Raw genomic sequence first — 17,601 nt, 5'->3', positions numbered from 1 at the left:
TGACATTATTAATAACCATCACAAATAGTTTGCCAGGAAGTGATAATTGCCAGGGGTGAGGGATGTGGGGGAAGGGGTAGACTTGGTAAGGAAGATTGCAAGCTTCAGGAAAATGGAGTTTTAAACAGGCAGTCTGGAATGTGATATTTGAGCCAAGCCATAAAGGAGGAGAGAGAGAATATCAGGTGGAACATGGGAAAGTCCAGGCCAACAACCTGTACAAAGGCCCTGAGGTAAGAATATCCAGGGTGGCAGAAGTGGAGTGAGCCAGGGGAGAGTGGGACAAGGTGAGGGAAGGAAGGTTACCAAACAGATTTTCCAGGGCCCTGTGGGGTCACAGAGGACTTTGGCGTTCACCCTGAGTAAGGTGGGAGCCATAGAGGGTTCTTGAGCAGAGAAGGGGGCAGTGATGGGACTTGTGCTCACAGGCGCCCTCTGGTGGCGTGCTCAGTAATTAACAGCCCTCACTACAAGGCAGATCTGAAGTCAGCCCCTGGGGCTACCGCGTGCTGGGCACTTTGCCAGCATCCTCATGCCACTCAACATCCTCAGGCCAAGGTCACACCAGGGATGTGGTATGGCATGGCCATGAAAGAGGCCAGTGTGCAAGACATTGCCCATCCAGAAACCACTAATACCTGGTCTTGTGTAAGGTAGCGGGGAGAGGGAGAATCCACTCTGATGAGGGTATGGCTGCGTACTTGGGAGGAAGTGGATGCCTCAGTAAGGTTGGTCCCCAGTGTCTGTCCTGGAGGCTAATCATGTTTAGGAAACTCTATGTGGGAACGGTTGTTCACCCAGGAGACCAGAAGGTCAGAAACACTGTGGGATCAGACTTTTTGCCAAAAGAGGTAAGAGTCTTTCCTGAACTTCCCTGAGGCCACCTCTAGTCCATATAAGGGCTTTGGGAAAGGGAAAAAAGGCACCCTTCCCATTGGTAAGCAAACTAGCCTTAACAATGATTTTGTTAGGACTTTGCTGCCATCTGCTGGACAGTTTCATTCACAACGTACAAATCTGCACCGGGACAGGGTGGGAGGGGCCCTTGTGCAGTGCGGGACCTGCCCCACTGTACATGGCTGCAGCATTTTCTCATGTGGGTGGAGACTCTGTTCCTTGGGGACTTTGCTAGAGGCCACATACCCCAGTGGGCCATGGCTAGGTTCACGGGGGCTCTGCTGGAGCAAGCCAATGATCCACTGCCCCCTTGCTTTTATCCCCTCAGGTGCTGCGATATTTTGACTACGTTTTTACAGGCGTCTTTACCTTTGAGATGGTGATCAAGGTGAGTGCCAGGGCTCCACAGGATTCTTCACTCTCAGGAATGCCACCTTGGTGCAAGAGGCTCACCCCAGAGATTGGAAATGCTTGGTGTGTTTGAGGAACAGCAAGGAAGTTGATGTGACTGAAAGTGAAAGGAGAATGGGGAAACCAGAGCAGGGAGATGAGAGCAGAGAGGTGACAGGGATGAATCAAGCAGGAACTTGGGGCCACAGGACGGTCTTGGGCTTTTATCCCAAGTGAGGTGGGAGCCATGGAAAGTTCTGAGCAGAGGGACGTGACGACTCAGGTGTTCACAGGCACCCTCTAGCCTCTGTGGGAGGTCAGACTTGGAGGGGAAGGAGCAGGGTGGGAGGGGGGAGTAGGGTGGGTGGGACCCAAGAGAACTGGGAGCAGGTGATTGCTCTGGTCCATGCAGCAGATGATGGGAACCAGTCAGGGTGGTGGCAGAGAAGGTGGTAAAAAGTGGGCAGATTCTTGGAAGGTTTGGAAAGTAGAACCAATGAGGTTTGCTGATGGATCTGATGTGAGGTGAGGAGCCGGGGGCACCCTGAGGTTTTGACCTAAGAACCAGCAAGTCAGAAATACCTTTCCCAAGGTGGGAAGCGGCCTTGAGCAGGGGCTTCTCACTCCTCCCCCAGGTCCCCTGGCCTCTGACCCATCCCCTCAGGATGAGGTGGTCCCATTGGCTACCATGCTTCCTCCTGTGGCCCCTCCGCCAAGTCTAAAAGGGTAGATACTGCTCCCCAGGGTGGGGATGAGGGATCAGAGCACTGTCTCTTCTCCCTCCTCAGATGATCGACCTGGGGCTCGTCCTGCACCAGGGTGCCTACTTCCGTGACCTCTGGAACATTCTCGACTTCATAGTGGTCAGTGGGGCCCTGGTGGCCTTTGCCTTCACGTAAGTCTCCTCTTGAGGACTCCGCTTACCACTTTATCCCTCCACCCCCAACCCACTGGATCAGGGGACATGCTCTCGAGGTGTAGAGATGGGAAAGGGGGGCTCTGGGGTGGCGGGAGGCATCCGCATGCTACCAGGAAGAGCTTCGATTGGCTTCTGCATGATGGCCACCATGGAGGAAGAAGGAGAAGGGCCCCCACCTTCTACCTCCTCACCCAGCTATGCCACCAACCCCTTGCTGTGCTGCTTGTTGTAGACTAGCCCCACCAGGACATCTCATTTTCCTTCTGCTCTATAAGCTCCGCTGTCTCTTTGGGGAGCCCCTAAAAAGACAATCAGGAAATGAATGTGCATGAGAATTTGGACCCCCACCCTAAGCCTGAAGGCCCTGTAATTCTAGACCTAATGACTCCCCTCGTGTGTCTTGAACTTCTCCTGGCAGTCTTAGGACACTCTGAAAGGTCATGTCTCATTCAGGCCACTCCAAGATGGCACCCAAGTTGTGGGCAGCCATTCCAAAATAGCGCCCAAGGGCTGAGAAGCCATTCCAAGATGGTACCCAGATGCTGGGCAACCATGTCAAAGTGGCAGTTGAGTTCTGGGCAGCCATTCCAAGATGGCACCCAAAGGCTTAGTAGCCATTCCAAGATAGTGCCCAAATTCTGGGTGACAATTCCAAGATGGTATCCAAGGGTTGAGTAGCCATTAGCTCTTAGGGCCCTGGTAGCAAACTTAGCAGTACATTCATCAAGTCACAGATGTTTGGGGCAGGGTCGAAAAACCTAGTCAGCTCCTAATCCAGAAACAAGTCTTTTTACAGACCTTGTCTGTGCCCAGTCACAGTGGATCATTCCTAAAGAGGAGTCTCAAAAGGACTCAGACCCACCTCACCCACATAATGAGAAATCAAGGGCTTCCTCTGTGCCTCTGCTTCCTGGTCCCCTCCCAGCAGACCTGGAGGAGTCCTTGAATGGCCCCCTGACCAAACAAGGAGGACTTGGTTTGTCAGGAGGCCAGCGTGGTGACCCATTTCCAATTTAAGGGCTAAAGTGGGCCACTCCTGGGAACACAATGAGGTCAAGTTGTGTCAGAAGAGCTAGAAATCTCCAGAGTTTCTGAACACCTCTGAGCTGGTGGAGATGTACCATTTAAGTCAGGAGGCTGAATGTATTTCTGACTCCAGCCAGACTTCCCACCTCCTTCTCTTTTTCTTCTACTTTCTCCTCCTCTTTCGGTCCACCCTCCTTCTACCCTCTCTCCTTTTCTTTCTCTTTTATTCCTCCCTCCCTCCTCTCCCCCTTCTTCTCTCTCTCCCACTTTTTTAAGTATTTGAGTATTTAATCATCAATGATAGTGATCATCTTAAAAATTCAAGAAGTTTAGCTACATTATTATTAAGATGTCCTGTAGATTTAGTAGTAATAATAATCAAAGTGAAGTGTACAGCAAATTAGAGAAGATTGCTACAAATAAAACAAGGCATCCATGGCCTTCATATATAAAAAGCAATTACAAATCAGTAAGAAACACTGAACCTCAATAGTTAAGTGAGTACAGGACTTAACATGGAAATTTCACAAAATGCTGATTAATAAAAATGACCAAAAAAAAAAAAATTCAGCCTCATTGGAGTTAGATGTATAAAATATAAACAAGGTACAAGTGGTTTCTTATCAAGTGAGCACAAATTTCTTCCCCCCAAAATAGATTTTAAAAGGCAATACACTGTGTGTATGAGAATGTAATTAAATATGTTTCTCCTTCCATCCATCAGTTATCTGAGCAACTGCTACAAGGTCAGTGAGGAACCATGCTAGGTTCTGAGAAAGTTTCAATTCTGAAAAGCCTGGGGTGAATCCATCTCGGATCCCCTTCCCTCCCTTGCTCCTGTTTCTGTCTTTCCCCCTCTTTCTCTTTGCCCCTTTTCTCTCTCCTTCCCTCTCTCTGACTCCCTCTCCTGCCCCCTCTCTCTCTGCCCCCCAGCCCCTGCCTCCACTACCCCTCCCCCTCCCTTCTTCCCCTCCCCTCCCCCAGTTCTCACCTCTCCCCCTCCCTAGCCTCCCCCATCCTTTCTTCCCTCTCCCTCTCCTTCTCCTCCCATCTCTTTTTCTCCCTTCCATCCTCTCCCTTGCCTTGACCTTCTGCCTAACCTGGGCCATTCACTCTGGCCTCAAAGACCCAGTCCCCACCACGTTCCAACCTGGGGTGGTCTCCAGGACCAGGGAAGGCAAGTGCAGGTAGGCACCCCCTCCCACACTTCCTCCAGCCCTCCAGGATGACATCTTCCCAGCAGCTCCCAAGTCCCCCAGGGCTCAGGAAGAGACCACATCCACCTCCACACACAAACCCCCTACTTTGCCCGCTGTGGCCTGGCCTGGGTAGTGGGTTTTGCCCTCTGTTTTACACCCCTAGGTGTAGTAAAATAGAAGTAGTGTCTGCTACCCATCAGTTCATCCTTGGAACTTTCCTTCCAGACCTCTGTGGGAGCCAACAAGTTTCATCGCCAAAGAGGGGGCCCCCACCATTGCCCTGTCCCACCTCCATCCCCCATTTGACCTCGCAGTTTGGGGAACAAGCCTCTCAGTCATAGAACTTTTGCCATAATGGGCCTAGTTTCTCTGAAGCCACAATTAGACTCAATTTGAAGCAAACCTAATCTGCAAAAAACAAAATTATTTTTTTACCCAGAATCAATCAGCAAAAGGATTCTTTGTGTTTGCAAAAGAATCTGCCACAGGGAGCTGATTTTGTGTTTTTGATTTTTTGAGTTTTCGCTTTAAATATAAAGTTATACAAGGGCATTCAAAATGAGCCTACAGCTCACAGAAATCTGGCGGCATGTTTGCAGAGTCAACCTTTGAAACTGGTTTTATGAAGTTGCTACAGGCATAAAGCCAGCCAGTCCATGCCCTTGAAAATCCGTTTCAAATTGTTTTTTAAATTCCTATTTGAGGAAAGGGTCTGGAAAGAGATTTCAGGTCATCCCTATGAGTCTCAGCAAACTTACATGTCTTGCAGGAACTGGGATGTGTACAGTTTTGCCAGTGGGATCCTGACGAGTGTTAGGGACGTTCTTGGGGGTTTAGAAGGGCTGACAACCCGGGGAGCACCTTTATGTGATGGTCATAGGGATGGAATAGGTAGGCTCTTGAGACCCCACCCCTGCCACACCCTCCCCACCTCACTGCCAAGAATCCATCTGGTCCTGCCACTCCCCCTCCAGGGCAGGGCTACAGGCCAGACACAGCTGGTGGAATGCCTTGGTCAGCAACTCCTGCATGCCTGAGGCCATTCCACCAGAGAAGGAGCCCTCAAGCTGCTATTCTTTTCCCCAGAAAAGTTTCAGAGTCCTCCCTTTGGCTTCAGGTCCCTGGCCTCTCTTACCTGAGAAGCCCTCTTGCCCTACGAGGCCTTTCCTTGTTACCAGATAGATGTCATATTAGCAGGAGTGAGGGATGCTCTGAGAGCCTCCACTTGAGTGCCCAATCCCAGAGTCCTTTGCTTCCTTTCTTTCTGTTCTTTTAATTCACATTTTCTGTCCTGGGTGCCTGCTTCCTCATAGACAAGGCTGAGGTCCCTACCAAGTATGAAATGAACCTGATTGTTTGAAAAAAAGGTTCCTGCAAGCCTGTTTGGGTTCTCTCTAGATGGGCAAGGCCCTGAACCTCTCTGTGCCTCAGTTTCCCCATAAATTTGAGACACTTGACCGGGTAATAATGACAGTAACAGCCTCCATTTACTTAATCTTTACAGCCCCATGTGAGAATTTCTCATATTATTCCCTTTTTGTACATGAGGAAACTGAAGCCCAGAAAGATTGTGGGGGGAAATGAGTCTAGCAAGATCACTAAGGGCTTAATGGCTCAGCGGTTGAGAATCCGCCCGCAGTGCAGGAGACTCAGGAGACACAGGTTCAATCCCTGGGTTGGGAAGATGTCCTGGAGGAGGAAATCGCAACCCACTCCAGCATTCTTGCCTGGAGAATCCCACGGGCAGAGGAGCCTGGCAGGCTACAGTTTGTGGGTTCACAAAGAGTTGGACATGACTGAGTGACTAAGCACGCAGGCAGGATCACTAAGGTTGAGTTCAACTGTCAGATTCAAGGTTGCCGCCCAACTCTCAGCCCTGAATGTGGACGCTTTCACAGATCAGGAGGATGAGACCTGACAGCCTGGCCTGGCTGGGTTCCTTGAGTCTCCAGCAAGGCCTAGAAGTCCAGGGGACGAGGGCATGAGACTATTCCCTTCTTTGTCAAAAGGAATCTTGCTGTTCTGGCCTGTTGGGGTGGAGGCAAGGATTCTGCAGTGCTGTGATTGTGGCCCCGTCTGGGATATGGGAAGATGATCCCTGTGGTCTTCCAAAGGATGTGTCGAAGCTCTCGTGTCGGTTTCTAGCCCTCCTGCACCTCCCCCAAATATCCGTTTGTGTGTGTGTGTGTGTATGGGTGTGTGTGTGTGTCCTGCTCCATCTACTGACTGTGTGCCGTGTCCATGCGACCACCATTAACACGCCATTTCATGAGTCACCACACATGACATCATGCTCTGTGCCCATGCATCGGGGTGGCCAGCTGACACCTCTCAGCAGCTGGCGGATCGTGATCCTGCCCTCACTGCCAAGAGTCCATCTGGCGCTGCTACTCCTCCCGCAAAGCAGGCCAGCACAGCGGGCAGAGCACCCTGGTCAAGCCACTCCTGCATGCTCGGGAGCCCAGCTGCAAGGAAGCCAAAAAAGGAAGCCATTTTTTAAAATTAGCCTCCTCAAAACAGGCCCTACCTTTGAAGGCATTCTTGTGTGTGTGTATAAGGAAATGGAAAAAAATAGAAGATTAGAGTGCAAGATACACAAACCTGGGTTTGAATATCAGTCTGTCACTTGCTGGCTGTGTGACCCTGCATAAATCACTTTCCCTCTCCAAGTCTCAGCTGCCTCATCTGAAAAATGGGTGCAATGGTACCACCCTCTTGCAGGCAGACACGGTGACATTCAGAAGACTCACATATTACACCTTATGTCATCCATCAGGTTGAGCAGAAATCACTGTTGTTGAAAGATTTCTCCAGGGACTTCCCTGATGGCCCAGTGGTTAAAATTCAAGCTTCCACTGCAGGGGGCATGGGTTCTATCCTTGGTCAGGGAACTATAATTCCACAAGCCATGGATTAATGTTTTTAAAAGTTAAAAAATAAATTTGAAAAAAACCTTCCTCAATAATCCAAAAAGGAGACTCTATACAATTCTGTCTATGCACTAATTCCTAGATACATGGAGCTTTGAGAACCACTGAGGTAACATGAAAAGGTAGCAGCAGGAGGAAAAATCCAGTGGGAATATTTGTAGGCATTAAACCATTATATTTTTAGAAATATCACTCATTTCAGAGGCGGGGGCAGGTGGGAAATTCTGAAGAGTATCTGTGTGGCACTTCCACTGTTGTATTAATAATGGCGATCAAGTTTCTCACAGCTTGATCTCCAGTCATGGTTGGAGGACCGTGATAAGACTGAGTCTTGATTCCCAAGATGAGTTGTGCAAGGGGCCATTGCCAGGTACAGAGAGGTTTCCCTAGGCCCACATTTTCCCAAAAGACTCGAGAGTCGCCCCTTAACTTCATCCCAGATTGGAACTCCTAGCGGCCTTCTCTCTTCTTCATAACTTAGCGGGTAAAGTCAGGGCCATAACTGTGTCCAACCTCAGAATCCCAAGGGCTGTTTCACAGGTGAGGACAATAATTCAGGGCAACTCAAAGCAACTGGATTCTTTCCTCTTGCTTTGTGAATAGGTACTTCCTGTTTCCCTGTTTGCTTTATTCCAACACTCATCAAGCGCCCATTCATCCCAGGTGAAATCTATTAGAAAATTAGTTCAAAAACAAACACAAAAAAAATTAAAGGCAGTGCTGGGATTCAAACCCAGGTCTCCACAACTCCAAAGCTCATCCCCTTCAAGACATTTCAAAGGACTTCCTTGGCGGTCCAATGGTTAAGACTCCGCGCTTCCAATGCAACGAGAGTTGCAGGTTCGGTCCCTGATGGGGGAACTAAGATCCCACACGCAGCCCAGAGTGGCCGGTGGGGAGGAGGGGGGAAAGACATTCTAAAGCCTTCCGGTCCCAGAAACCCTGGAGAAAAAGGGTTTTTTCTCCAGCTCTTGGCAGTGACCTTCAGTGGCAAATCCGCCTTCGGTAGTCGATAACTTTCTGGCTGTCCTGCGACTTGAAAAATTTGGCTTCCTCGGTGCTGTTTGGCAGTGCCGGGAGCCTGCCAAGGGCAGGGGCCGGAACGGAGGTCTTCCAGATGGAAGGACGGACGCCCTCCGGAGCCACGAGCCTGAGGCGGCGCCCCCTGGTGCCCGGGCGGGGCGAGGGCGCGCTCAGGTGTGCGTGCGTGTATGTGCGTGTTCCGTGTTCTTTCTTCTGAGGCCGCTTACGACCTGTCTCTCCCTCCGACGCCACCTCACCAGGAGCAGCACACGGTAAAGTGCCTCTCTCTCTCTCTCTCTCTCTTTCTTGTTCTGTCTTGTTCTCTACGCCCTGATGCAGCCATGATGGTCCTGGGCCTGTTTCCGTAGCTTCGTGTCATTGCCACCATCCTGTCGCTTGCGGTGACCAGAGCCCCTCAGCCTACTCCCCAGGGAGCCTGAGCCTGGGGGGTCTTGGCCACTGCCTCTCACCATGACCCACCGTTTAGCCCAGTTCTTGGCAGAGAATGTAACGGGCATGGAGGGTGCTCGCCCGGTGATCTGATTTCAGTAGGGCAGACCAGCCAGATGGGTGGTTATCAGGGGAGGAGTGAGTGTCTAACTTCCCAGGTCGGAGAAGTGTGGACCTTCCAAACAATGAGGGCTTGCTTGCCTTAAGAGGAGTAACCCCCCTCCTCCAGAAACATCTACCGTCTCAACAAAGTGATTTGAAAATCTGGTTGTTTTCTGTGAGAATGCCTTGATCAAGCCATTCCTGCATGCTCAGGAACCAAACTGCTGGGAACACTCTCCTTGGTGTCTCAACAAAGAGGATTATTTCAGCCTCTCCCAAGGGAGATGTACCTCCTGGGAGAGAGACATCCCCACAATGGCCACAGAGTCCTTTTTAGATGGGTAGATGTGCCCCAGGAGGCGTGTTCCCAAATGTCAGCAGTTTGGTGCATCAAGATTTTAGCCAAATTCAATGCTGATGTACGGCAGAAACCAACATAACATTGTAAGGCAGTTATCCTCCAATTAGAAATAAATTTTAAGAAAAGAAGAAAAAATGTTAGCCAGTTCTGCATACAACCTAGATGTCCACTTGCTTGACTTTTTCCCCACCAACATAGAGCCTAAGCTTCATTGCAGTTTGCTAGAAGACCTTATGTCATCCCCATACAACCAGTATCGTTGACCTCAGATAGAAATGGAAACTGCAAAAGTGAATTCAACAAAAGTGAAACAGCTGCATTGCAAGTTGTTGCATTCAAGCTAGGTGCTTTGTTAACAGGGAAATTAGTGAGTGCTAAGGAGACATTAAGGGAATCCCTGGTGGCCCAGAGATAAAGAATCCGTGTGCCAATGCAGGAGACTCGGGTTTGAACCCTGAGCCAGGAAGGTCTCCTGGAGGAGGAAATGGCAACCCACTCCAGTATTCCTGCCTGGGAAATCCCACGGACAGAGGAGCCTGGCCGGCTATAGTCCATGGGGTTGCAAAGAGTCGGACATGTCTTAGTGACTACACCACCAACCTCCAGGGAGGCATGAGACACATATGAACACTTACCAGAGATTTCCTCTCTGACCAAAGCAGAAAGCCTGAAAGACAACTTGAAGAAAACATAGCTGTTTCCCTGTGTGATCCTGTTACTTGTGTCTGTGTTCTGCCTAAAAGCATCTCAGCGACTCTCCTGGTGTGTCTTGTACTTTGGGGACACAGCTTTGAGATCATAAAGATGACTTCGGTTTAGATAAAGAAAAAACCATGCTCAGACTGCGGAATCCTGGAGCATGGCTGTGCCTGACAGGTTAAAGTCCAATTCTCTTTTTCTCTGTAAAGTGAGAGAAAGGAACCCTTAAAAAAAAAAGTCATTAAAAATTATTTTGCACCTGAATAGACAGGCACACCATGGAGGATGTCTCTGGGGCAGCTCCATTCATGACCCAAGAGGTAACTGTAGGGAGATGTTTGCTCAACTGGTCCCCAAAAAACTCCAATCTGGATCCATTCACATGTGTCCTGAAACTACACACCAGGCATGTGCTGGGGGCGGAGACAAGAAGCAAGATTAAAGGGAAAATGAACACATAGAAGGATCAACCACAGTTCTGCCTTGGAGGAATGTTCTGCCTAAAGCCAGGGCTTCCCAGGTGGCTCAGTGGGAATCTGCCTGCCAGTGCGGGAGATGCAGATTCCATCCCTGGGTTGGGAAGATTCCCCTGGAGAAGGAAATGGCAACGCCACTCCAGTAGTCTTATCTGGAAAATGCCATGGACAGAGGAGCCTGGCGGGCTACAGTCCGTGGGGTCACAAAGAGTTGAACACGACTGAGCAAGTGAGCGCGCGCACACACACACACACACACACACACACACACACACACGCGCTGTCTAAAGCGATTCTGAATGAGCACTGGGGTTTGGCAGAACCCAGAGGCAGTCAGCAGAGGCCGTTGCATGAAGGGACGTTTACCTTGGGCTTTGAGGGCTGCATAGCTCTGTGAATGGAGCAGTGAAAGAAGGGCAGTTCTAGCCGCAAGAACAGAAGCCAGAGCGTGTAGCTGGGGTTTGGGGTGTGTCAAGATCAGTGGGGATGCAGAGGGAAAGGTAAGTGGGGTTAGACGTTTAAGGGCCTTGAATGCCAAGTTAAGAGGTGGCACTGACCGCTAGGAATTCAGATGCTCCAGAGGAGTTTGGAGCAGGAGAGTGATATGATGGTTTTGGTCACTGTGTGCAAAAAAGGTGGAAGAAGAGAGAGACATAGAGTGGGGGGTGGGAGTTGGGAGGTGGATCATGGGGGTCTGACCTAGGATGGTGGCCATGTGTAGGAGGGTGACCTGTTGGGGATGAGGATGAACATGACTTGGGTTTCTGGCTTGGGCAGCTGGGTGGGTGGTGAGTTCCATTAATCACAAGGCTCTGATGGCCACACCCAGTGCCCTCCTTATCATGGGGTGGGGGGGTGGGTTGAATTATGGTTGGCTAAGGGTGTCATGGCATCTACAATGCTAGGACTCATGCCCAGTAGACCCTGGGCTGGACTTTTATGCAGCAATCTGACAAAGATGAGCTAAGAGACCCTGAAAGAATGAGGCAGTGATTGAACACCAGCATCTGATGTTCTAGTTCTTTTTGCTCCATGGGTTCAGGGGATATTGGGGTGGGGGTGGGGAGGAGAGTTCTTTGTAAACGCCACTTTAAGGACTTTATGGATCCTGTTGGAAATGTGGGGGTGAGGGCACCCCATTTTCTAAAAGCTCACTAAGACCAGCTCTGAGGAGAGCACACGAGGTTAGGGTAGGGGCCAACTCCTTCATGCTGGATCTAAGGGCTCCCCCCATGCAGTTGCTCAGGCCCAGCCCAGCAATGGAGGGCCCTCAACAAACCCAAGAACCACAGAAGGCCATCTGCTCACTAACCCTTGAGCCCAGATGTAGCAGGGGAACTGATGCTCTTCAGCAAGGCAAGGTTATGCCAGGTTTACCCCAGATTCCTAAGCCTGGGAGGCTGGGGTCATGTGCGGCTGCAGGCCACCCACCACCCAGCCTGACCTTGGCTCCCTCTCTTCCCTTCTCCCCATCCTAACATCCCTCCACAGTGGCAATAGCAAAGGAAAGGACATCAACACAATTAAATCCCTCCGAGTCCTCCGGGTGCTACGACCTCTTAAAACGATCAAGCGGTTGCCAAAACTCAAGGTGAGATCGGGGTATTTGGGAGGTCTACCAGGGTTGCCATGTACGGTTGAGCAGATTTCACACTGCTCAAGGACACTGTATTGAAAGGGATGCTGCTACTTTTTATGTTGGATGTACTTATTACTACAACTTTCCAGTAGATGGCAGTAAAGTGAGTTAATGGAACAAAATCTGTATATTATGGTAATTTTCCATTAGGTGAAATGTCTCATGCAAAGTTGAGATCCCTTTTCCTAATTCCCTTGAAGACATCATGTGGATAAAACAGGGCATAACCTGAATCTGGGAAGCAGGAAACTAGGTTTCTGGTCCCACATAACCTTAAACTTTTCACCTGCCTATTCTAGCCTCCAATATCTCCTGTTCCAAAACAGCATGAAACAGCATTTCCCAAAAACTTGTCATTTCAAATTTAAAAAAAGGAAAGAAGAAAGGATATGAAGCTTAGTCATTCAAACACCCCATTTCAATTTATGTTGTACCTGTATTATCTTTCTTAATGTTTAAGTCACTTTATTTTTTTTACCTAAGTGGATTTATTTTAAAAGGACATGCTTGTCAAGTTTCTCAAGTTGGAAAACCAGAATCCACTGTTCATAGAAGGTAAAACTAAATATCTGTTTTAAAAAAAAATAATAAGATAACTGTTCTCAAAATCTAGCCCAGAAGAGTTGCCTGACAAAGATTTTGAGTATGGATGCTCATTCTTTCTTGCTTAAAAAATGAAAAGTGTAGGGACTTCCCTGGTGGCCCAGTGGTAATGACTCCACACTCCCAACATAGGGGACCCGAGGTTCCACCCCTGGTTGGAGAACTAAGATCCTACATGTCCTGTTTCGGTGGGCCAAAAACAAACAACAACAAAAAAAACACCTAAGCATAAAAAGGAAAAGTATAAATGTTATTAACACAGCAACAACTAAGGAAGACTTTCTCCTTCACTCAAAAGGTTTGAAAGAATTAGAATAACTTTGCTACCACGCGATCAGTGTACCTTGGTTTGTGGTTCTTGTAAGGACCTAAAAGCATTGTCTGATATCACTGGTGGTGGGCTCCTCCCCCATAGTTTGGGAAATAATGATTCGACACCACCTTTTTGTTGATGAATTATTCAGAAGAAATGTGGCTACCTTCTGGACTTGAAAACCGGCTTGCATTGAAATACGTGGAATCCAGCAGAAGTCGGTTCAGTGGCTCTTTCCGATTTTCTGGGTCACAGCCCCCTTTGAAACTCTTTGAAAGCTATGCACTCTGTCCCCCGGGGAAAACCAGTAAAGCTCACATGCGATTCCAGTAGGTTTGATGACCCTTGATGGTTACTTGTATTTAGGACCCACTGTGATTCATAGCAGAATGGGGCGGGGGGCGGAGGGCGGGGATTGGCAGGATGATGGAGAGATTTCATCTTACCCAAGGCAGAATCTCCAGGGCACGTGAAGTCAACTCGCAGGCCAGAGCGCCCCCTAGTGATCGGTGGGCAAAAAAAGGAGGAGATCGCACAACTCCAGATGCTGGGAAAGAGGGCCCGTGAGGCAGGGACACACAGAATGGACAGAAAATGACCTCTCCACCGACGATCCCTGCTCTTGCCCTGAAGAGCCATGAGCTTACCTTGGAGAAGCTCGGAGAAGTGGCCCCCATTTCCCAGGGGTTAGAATTGGGGGGTTGGGATACATAAAAACTCAGAACTGGGTGCAGCCCCCACACTTAACTTCCCAGAACTGCGTGGCCTTGACCCGCGTCCTTCTCTGTGAAATGGGAATCATGTACTTTGATATTATGAGCTGCTGGAGGTGGAGGCTGGGCCAGCTCCCAGCCTCCTCACACCGACTCTCCCGCCCGACCCACCAGGCCGTGTTTGACTGCGTGGTGAACTCTCTCAAGAATGTCTTCAACATCCTCATCGTCTACATGCTCTTCATGTTCATCTTCGCTGTGGTGGCCGTGCAGCTGTTCAAGGGCAAGTTTTTCCACTGCACAGATGAGTCCAAGGAGTTTGAGAAAGATTGCCGGTGAGTCTTGCCTCTTTTTTTTTTTTTTATTTTTTTTTTGAGTTTTGCCTCTTGTAGGCGTCCCCATCGGGGCTGGTGGGTGGGAGGCGATCAGACGCACCAGTCTCTTTGGAACCACAAGTGGGGATCTGGCTGCTCGCTGCTCAAAAGCCAATAAAAAATGCAAAGTTGGTTTAGGAAAGCAACCGGGGATGGGGGCAGGGGGCGCAGTAGTGAGTCCTGTCCATAGGCCAACTACCTCTTCTCTGCTGACAATCAGTGGTTAACTTTTATAGATGGGAGGAGGGAGCAACATGTAGAAACAGCACAGCCAGCTGTGACGGTCATCTTCAAATTGGTCACATAATTGTTCAGCATCATCATAGTGGTTTTAAGTACAGTTAACCTTCAGTTCCAGGGTCGGTTTGTTTGCATTTCCTTGAGGCCCATTCTCAGAACCTCCGCAGCTTATGTCATGACTCGTCTGGTCATCATGTAGCTAAACGTCTTCCACCTGGGGGGATGTCAGTATCTATAAGACAGCTCACGGGACATGGCTCAGGATATCGTCTATAGTCCTTGAGAAGGAGCTAAAGGCCCTTGACTCTGCTTAATGACTAAACTATTATTATGTAGTCTTCTTTGACTGTTTTCCTTTGCTTCTGTATTTTCCCACTCCTCTGATTAAACTTATTCTTTGGCTAAAATTTTTCCACAGACAGAAGGCAGGCTGAGGACATGGTAGGAGGGAGAGAACCATAGGGCCCTGTTCCATTTCATCTTGGACCTGGAAACTGAGGGGTTGGGTATTGAGGGCAGCCCGATTACAACCAGCCTGGATCTGCAAGTAGAAAATCAGTTGTAGAATATGAGTCCCTAAAAAAAAATTTTTTTTAATAAAATAAAAAAGAATATGAGTCCCTGCCCCATAGCTTCAGCATGAGCCATAAGATAGTTGCTCAACTTATGAGTCACCACCTTTGTCAAGTAGGGGATAGCAATACGCATCTAATTCCTTGTAGGAGGAAACGTTTACAGGCGGATGTGTTTCAAAATTCAGAATATGTTGAGATTTTTAGAAAAATTGCGAGGCGCATGTCCCACATAGCACCTAACACCTTCAGTTGATTAAAACAGCCTTGTGATCAAATGCATTACTTCTGCTGGGAAACATGCAACTATTTGCACCAAATGAGATAAGTAACAAGTACAAAGCCTCATATCCAGTTGGGTCAGGTTTTGTTGCCAAACACATTAGATCAGAGATGGGCAGACTTTGTCAAGGACCAGAGAGTAGCTATCTTTGACTTTGCACACACTTTCCGTGACAACTAATGAAACTCAAAAGCAGCTGCAGACAATAAGTAAAGGAATCAGAATGGCTGTGTGCCAATCAAACTTTCCTTCTGGAAACTGAATTTATTTTCATTTTTATTTGTCATGAATAAATTCTTTTGATTTGGTCTCAACCATTCAGGGCTTCCCTGGTGGCTCAGAGATAAAGAATCCACCTGCAATTCAGGACATGCAGGTTCGATTCCTGAGTCAGGAAGATCCCCTGGAGAAGGGAATGACTACCCCACTCCAGTATTCTTGCCTGGAGAATCCCATGGATAGAGGAGTCTGGCAGGCTACAATCCATGGAGTCACAAAAGAATCGGCAACTAAAAACAACAACATTTTAGTGACTTAGAGACTAAAAAACATTTTAAAATGTAAACAACCACTCCTTAGCATACAGGCCACCAGAGACAAGTCTAGATTTGATCTGCAGGCTGGAATTTGCCAACTGCCATTGGGAAAAAAATGTTAGGTTTTCAGAGCTTTCTGGATTTTGGAATTATAGCTCAGAAGTTGTGGACCTGCAATCCCCCCATCTTTGGGTCATCTTCCTGATGGGAAGTTCTAGACTCAATCCAGGAAAGTGCTGAGCTTCTCACTAACCAAAGCCTCAGTCATTATTGCTTTTGTCACCAGTATGAAGGGTCATGCACGCATGCATGCTAAGTCATGTCCAACTCTGTGACGCTATGAACTGTAGCCCACCGGGCTCCTCTGTCTATGGGATTCTCCACGCAAAAATATAGGAGTGGGTTGCCATGCCCTCCTCCAAGGGATCTTCCCAACCCAGGGATCAAACCCACATGTCCTTCAGCTCCTGCTTTGCAGGCAGATTCTCTACCGCTGAGCCACCAGGGATGCCCATTTTACCATGTGGCAAAGGACTCCCGGCTGTTTTTTGGTGGCTGAAATTGGAAAGATCCCAGGCATTAAGCTAAGAGTCTGGGGCTAACCTTTGTATCCTACCCTGAGAAGGAGCAGCAGCTGCCTACCTTGGTCTGGTGAACCCCAAAATGTGCCTTTCTCCTTCCTTGCTCTTAACCACCCCGCAAGCCTGATGCTCCCACCGTTGGGAGTAGAAGTGTTCAAGTTAGAAAACGATGTGAGTATCTGAGTCCTCTCCCCCTGGACTCAGGCTGTGGCGTCCTTGGATCTGTCTCCCAGTGGATGCACACACACTCCAGGGAGAAACGCAGGGGCTGCTTTGCAGGCTGTGGGAGGCAGTGTAGGCTGGTGGTCCCCTCCTCCTCCTGCTCCTCCTCCTCCTCTGTCTCTCTGGAGCCAAAGACAGATTTCCCTCTGTTTACTTGTTGCTGTTCAGTCACTAAGTCATCTCCGACTCTTTTGCAACCCCATGGACTGTAGCCCGCCAGGCTCCTCTGTCCATGGGATTTCCCAGGCAAGAATACTGGAGTGGGTTGCCTTGCCTTCCTCCAGGGGATCTTCCCAACCCAGGGAAGGAACGGAGGTCTCCTGCACTGGTAGGCAGATTCTTTCCCACTGAGCCACTGGAGAAACCCCTCCATTTACTAACGGTCCCCATCTTCCGTGGCAGCGGCAAGTACCTCCTCTATGAGAAGAATGAGGTGAAGGCAAGGGATCGAGAGTGGAAGAAGTATGAGTTCCATTATGACAACGTGCTGTGGGCCCTGCTGACCCTCTTCACCGTGTCCACGGGAGAAGGCTGGCCACAGTAAGTGGACCAGGCAGAGAGCCCCACAGGAGGCGCTCAGAGGGGCGGGGGGCCCAGGGTGCAGGAGAGAAAAGGCTCTGAGAGTCCAGTGCTGAGAAAGGTCTGGGGGAAGGAGAGGTTCACTCCTGGCTTCCGGAAGTGGGGACAATGCAGGATGCAAGACGCACTAGAGCAGCAGCCCCCACGTGTGGTTGGGCTTCGAAGGGTGGAAATCCAGCCATCTCTCAGCTCGCCAAACCCTTGAGGGTATGGGCCTTCATGCTCCCAGAACAAGCACTGTTTCTAATTTGCAGAAAGGCTGCATGTAGGTACACAGGTAGTCACATCCCCTTAAACCTCCAAGACTGGGCTGTGGATGCGACATTCTCCAAGTCAGGACCAATCCGTCCCAGACAGAGTTAGGGCTAGGGTGATATAGGTGAGACTAACTCATGCTAAAATTAAAATTGAAACCCAAAATTTAATTTTTTTTAGGTGTTTTTTTTTTTGGACCATGCTGCACACAGCATGTGG

The 17,601-nt window shown here is 49.2% G+C and overlaps 1 protein-coding gene across 10 annotated transcripts in view; it reads left to right on the top strand.

Moving 5' to 3' along the window:
• Positions 1-17,601, top strand: part of CACNA1A (calcium voltage-gated channel subunit alpha1 A) — a 387,084-nt gene that overhangs the window by 319,964 nt on the left and 49,519 nt on the right. For all 10 annotated transcript variants that reach the window (XM_043466834.1, XM_043466833.1, XM_043466837.1 and 7 more), the window contains 5 exons: positions 1,226-1,285; positions 2,076-2,182; positions 11,964-12,063; positions 13,915-14,075; positions 16,951-17,088. In XM_043466834.1, coding sequence (XP_043322769.1) covers positions 1,226-1,285; positions 2,076-2,182; positions 11,964-12,063; positions 13,915-14,075; positions 16,951-17,088 — 566 coding nt within the window. The remainder of the gene's footprint in view (positions 1-1,225; positions 1,286-2,075; positions 2,183-11,963; positions 12,064-13,914; positions 14,076-16,950; positions 17,089-17,601) is intronic.

The sequence above is a fragment of the Cervus canadensis genome, chromosome 4, assembly GCF_019320065.1.
Source record: "Cervus canadensis isolate Bull #8, Minnesota chromosome 4, ASM1932006v1, whole genome shotgun sequence".
Lineage (NCBI taxonomy): Eukaryota > Metazoa > Chordata > Mammalia > Artiodactyla > Cervidae > Cervus > Cervus canadensis.
Note: the sequence above shows the minus strand (reverse complement) of the source record. Positions and strands in the feature narration are given on the sequence as shown.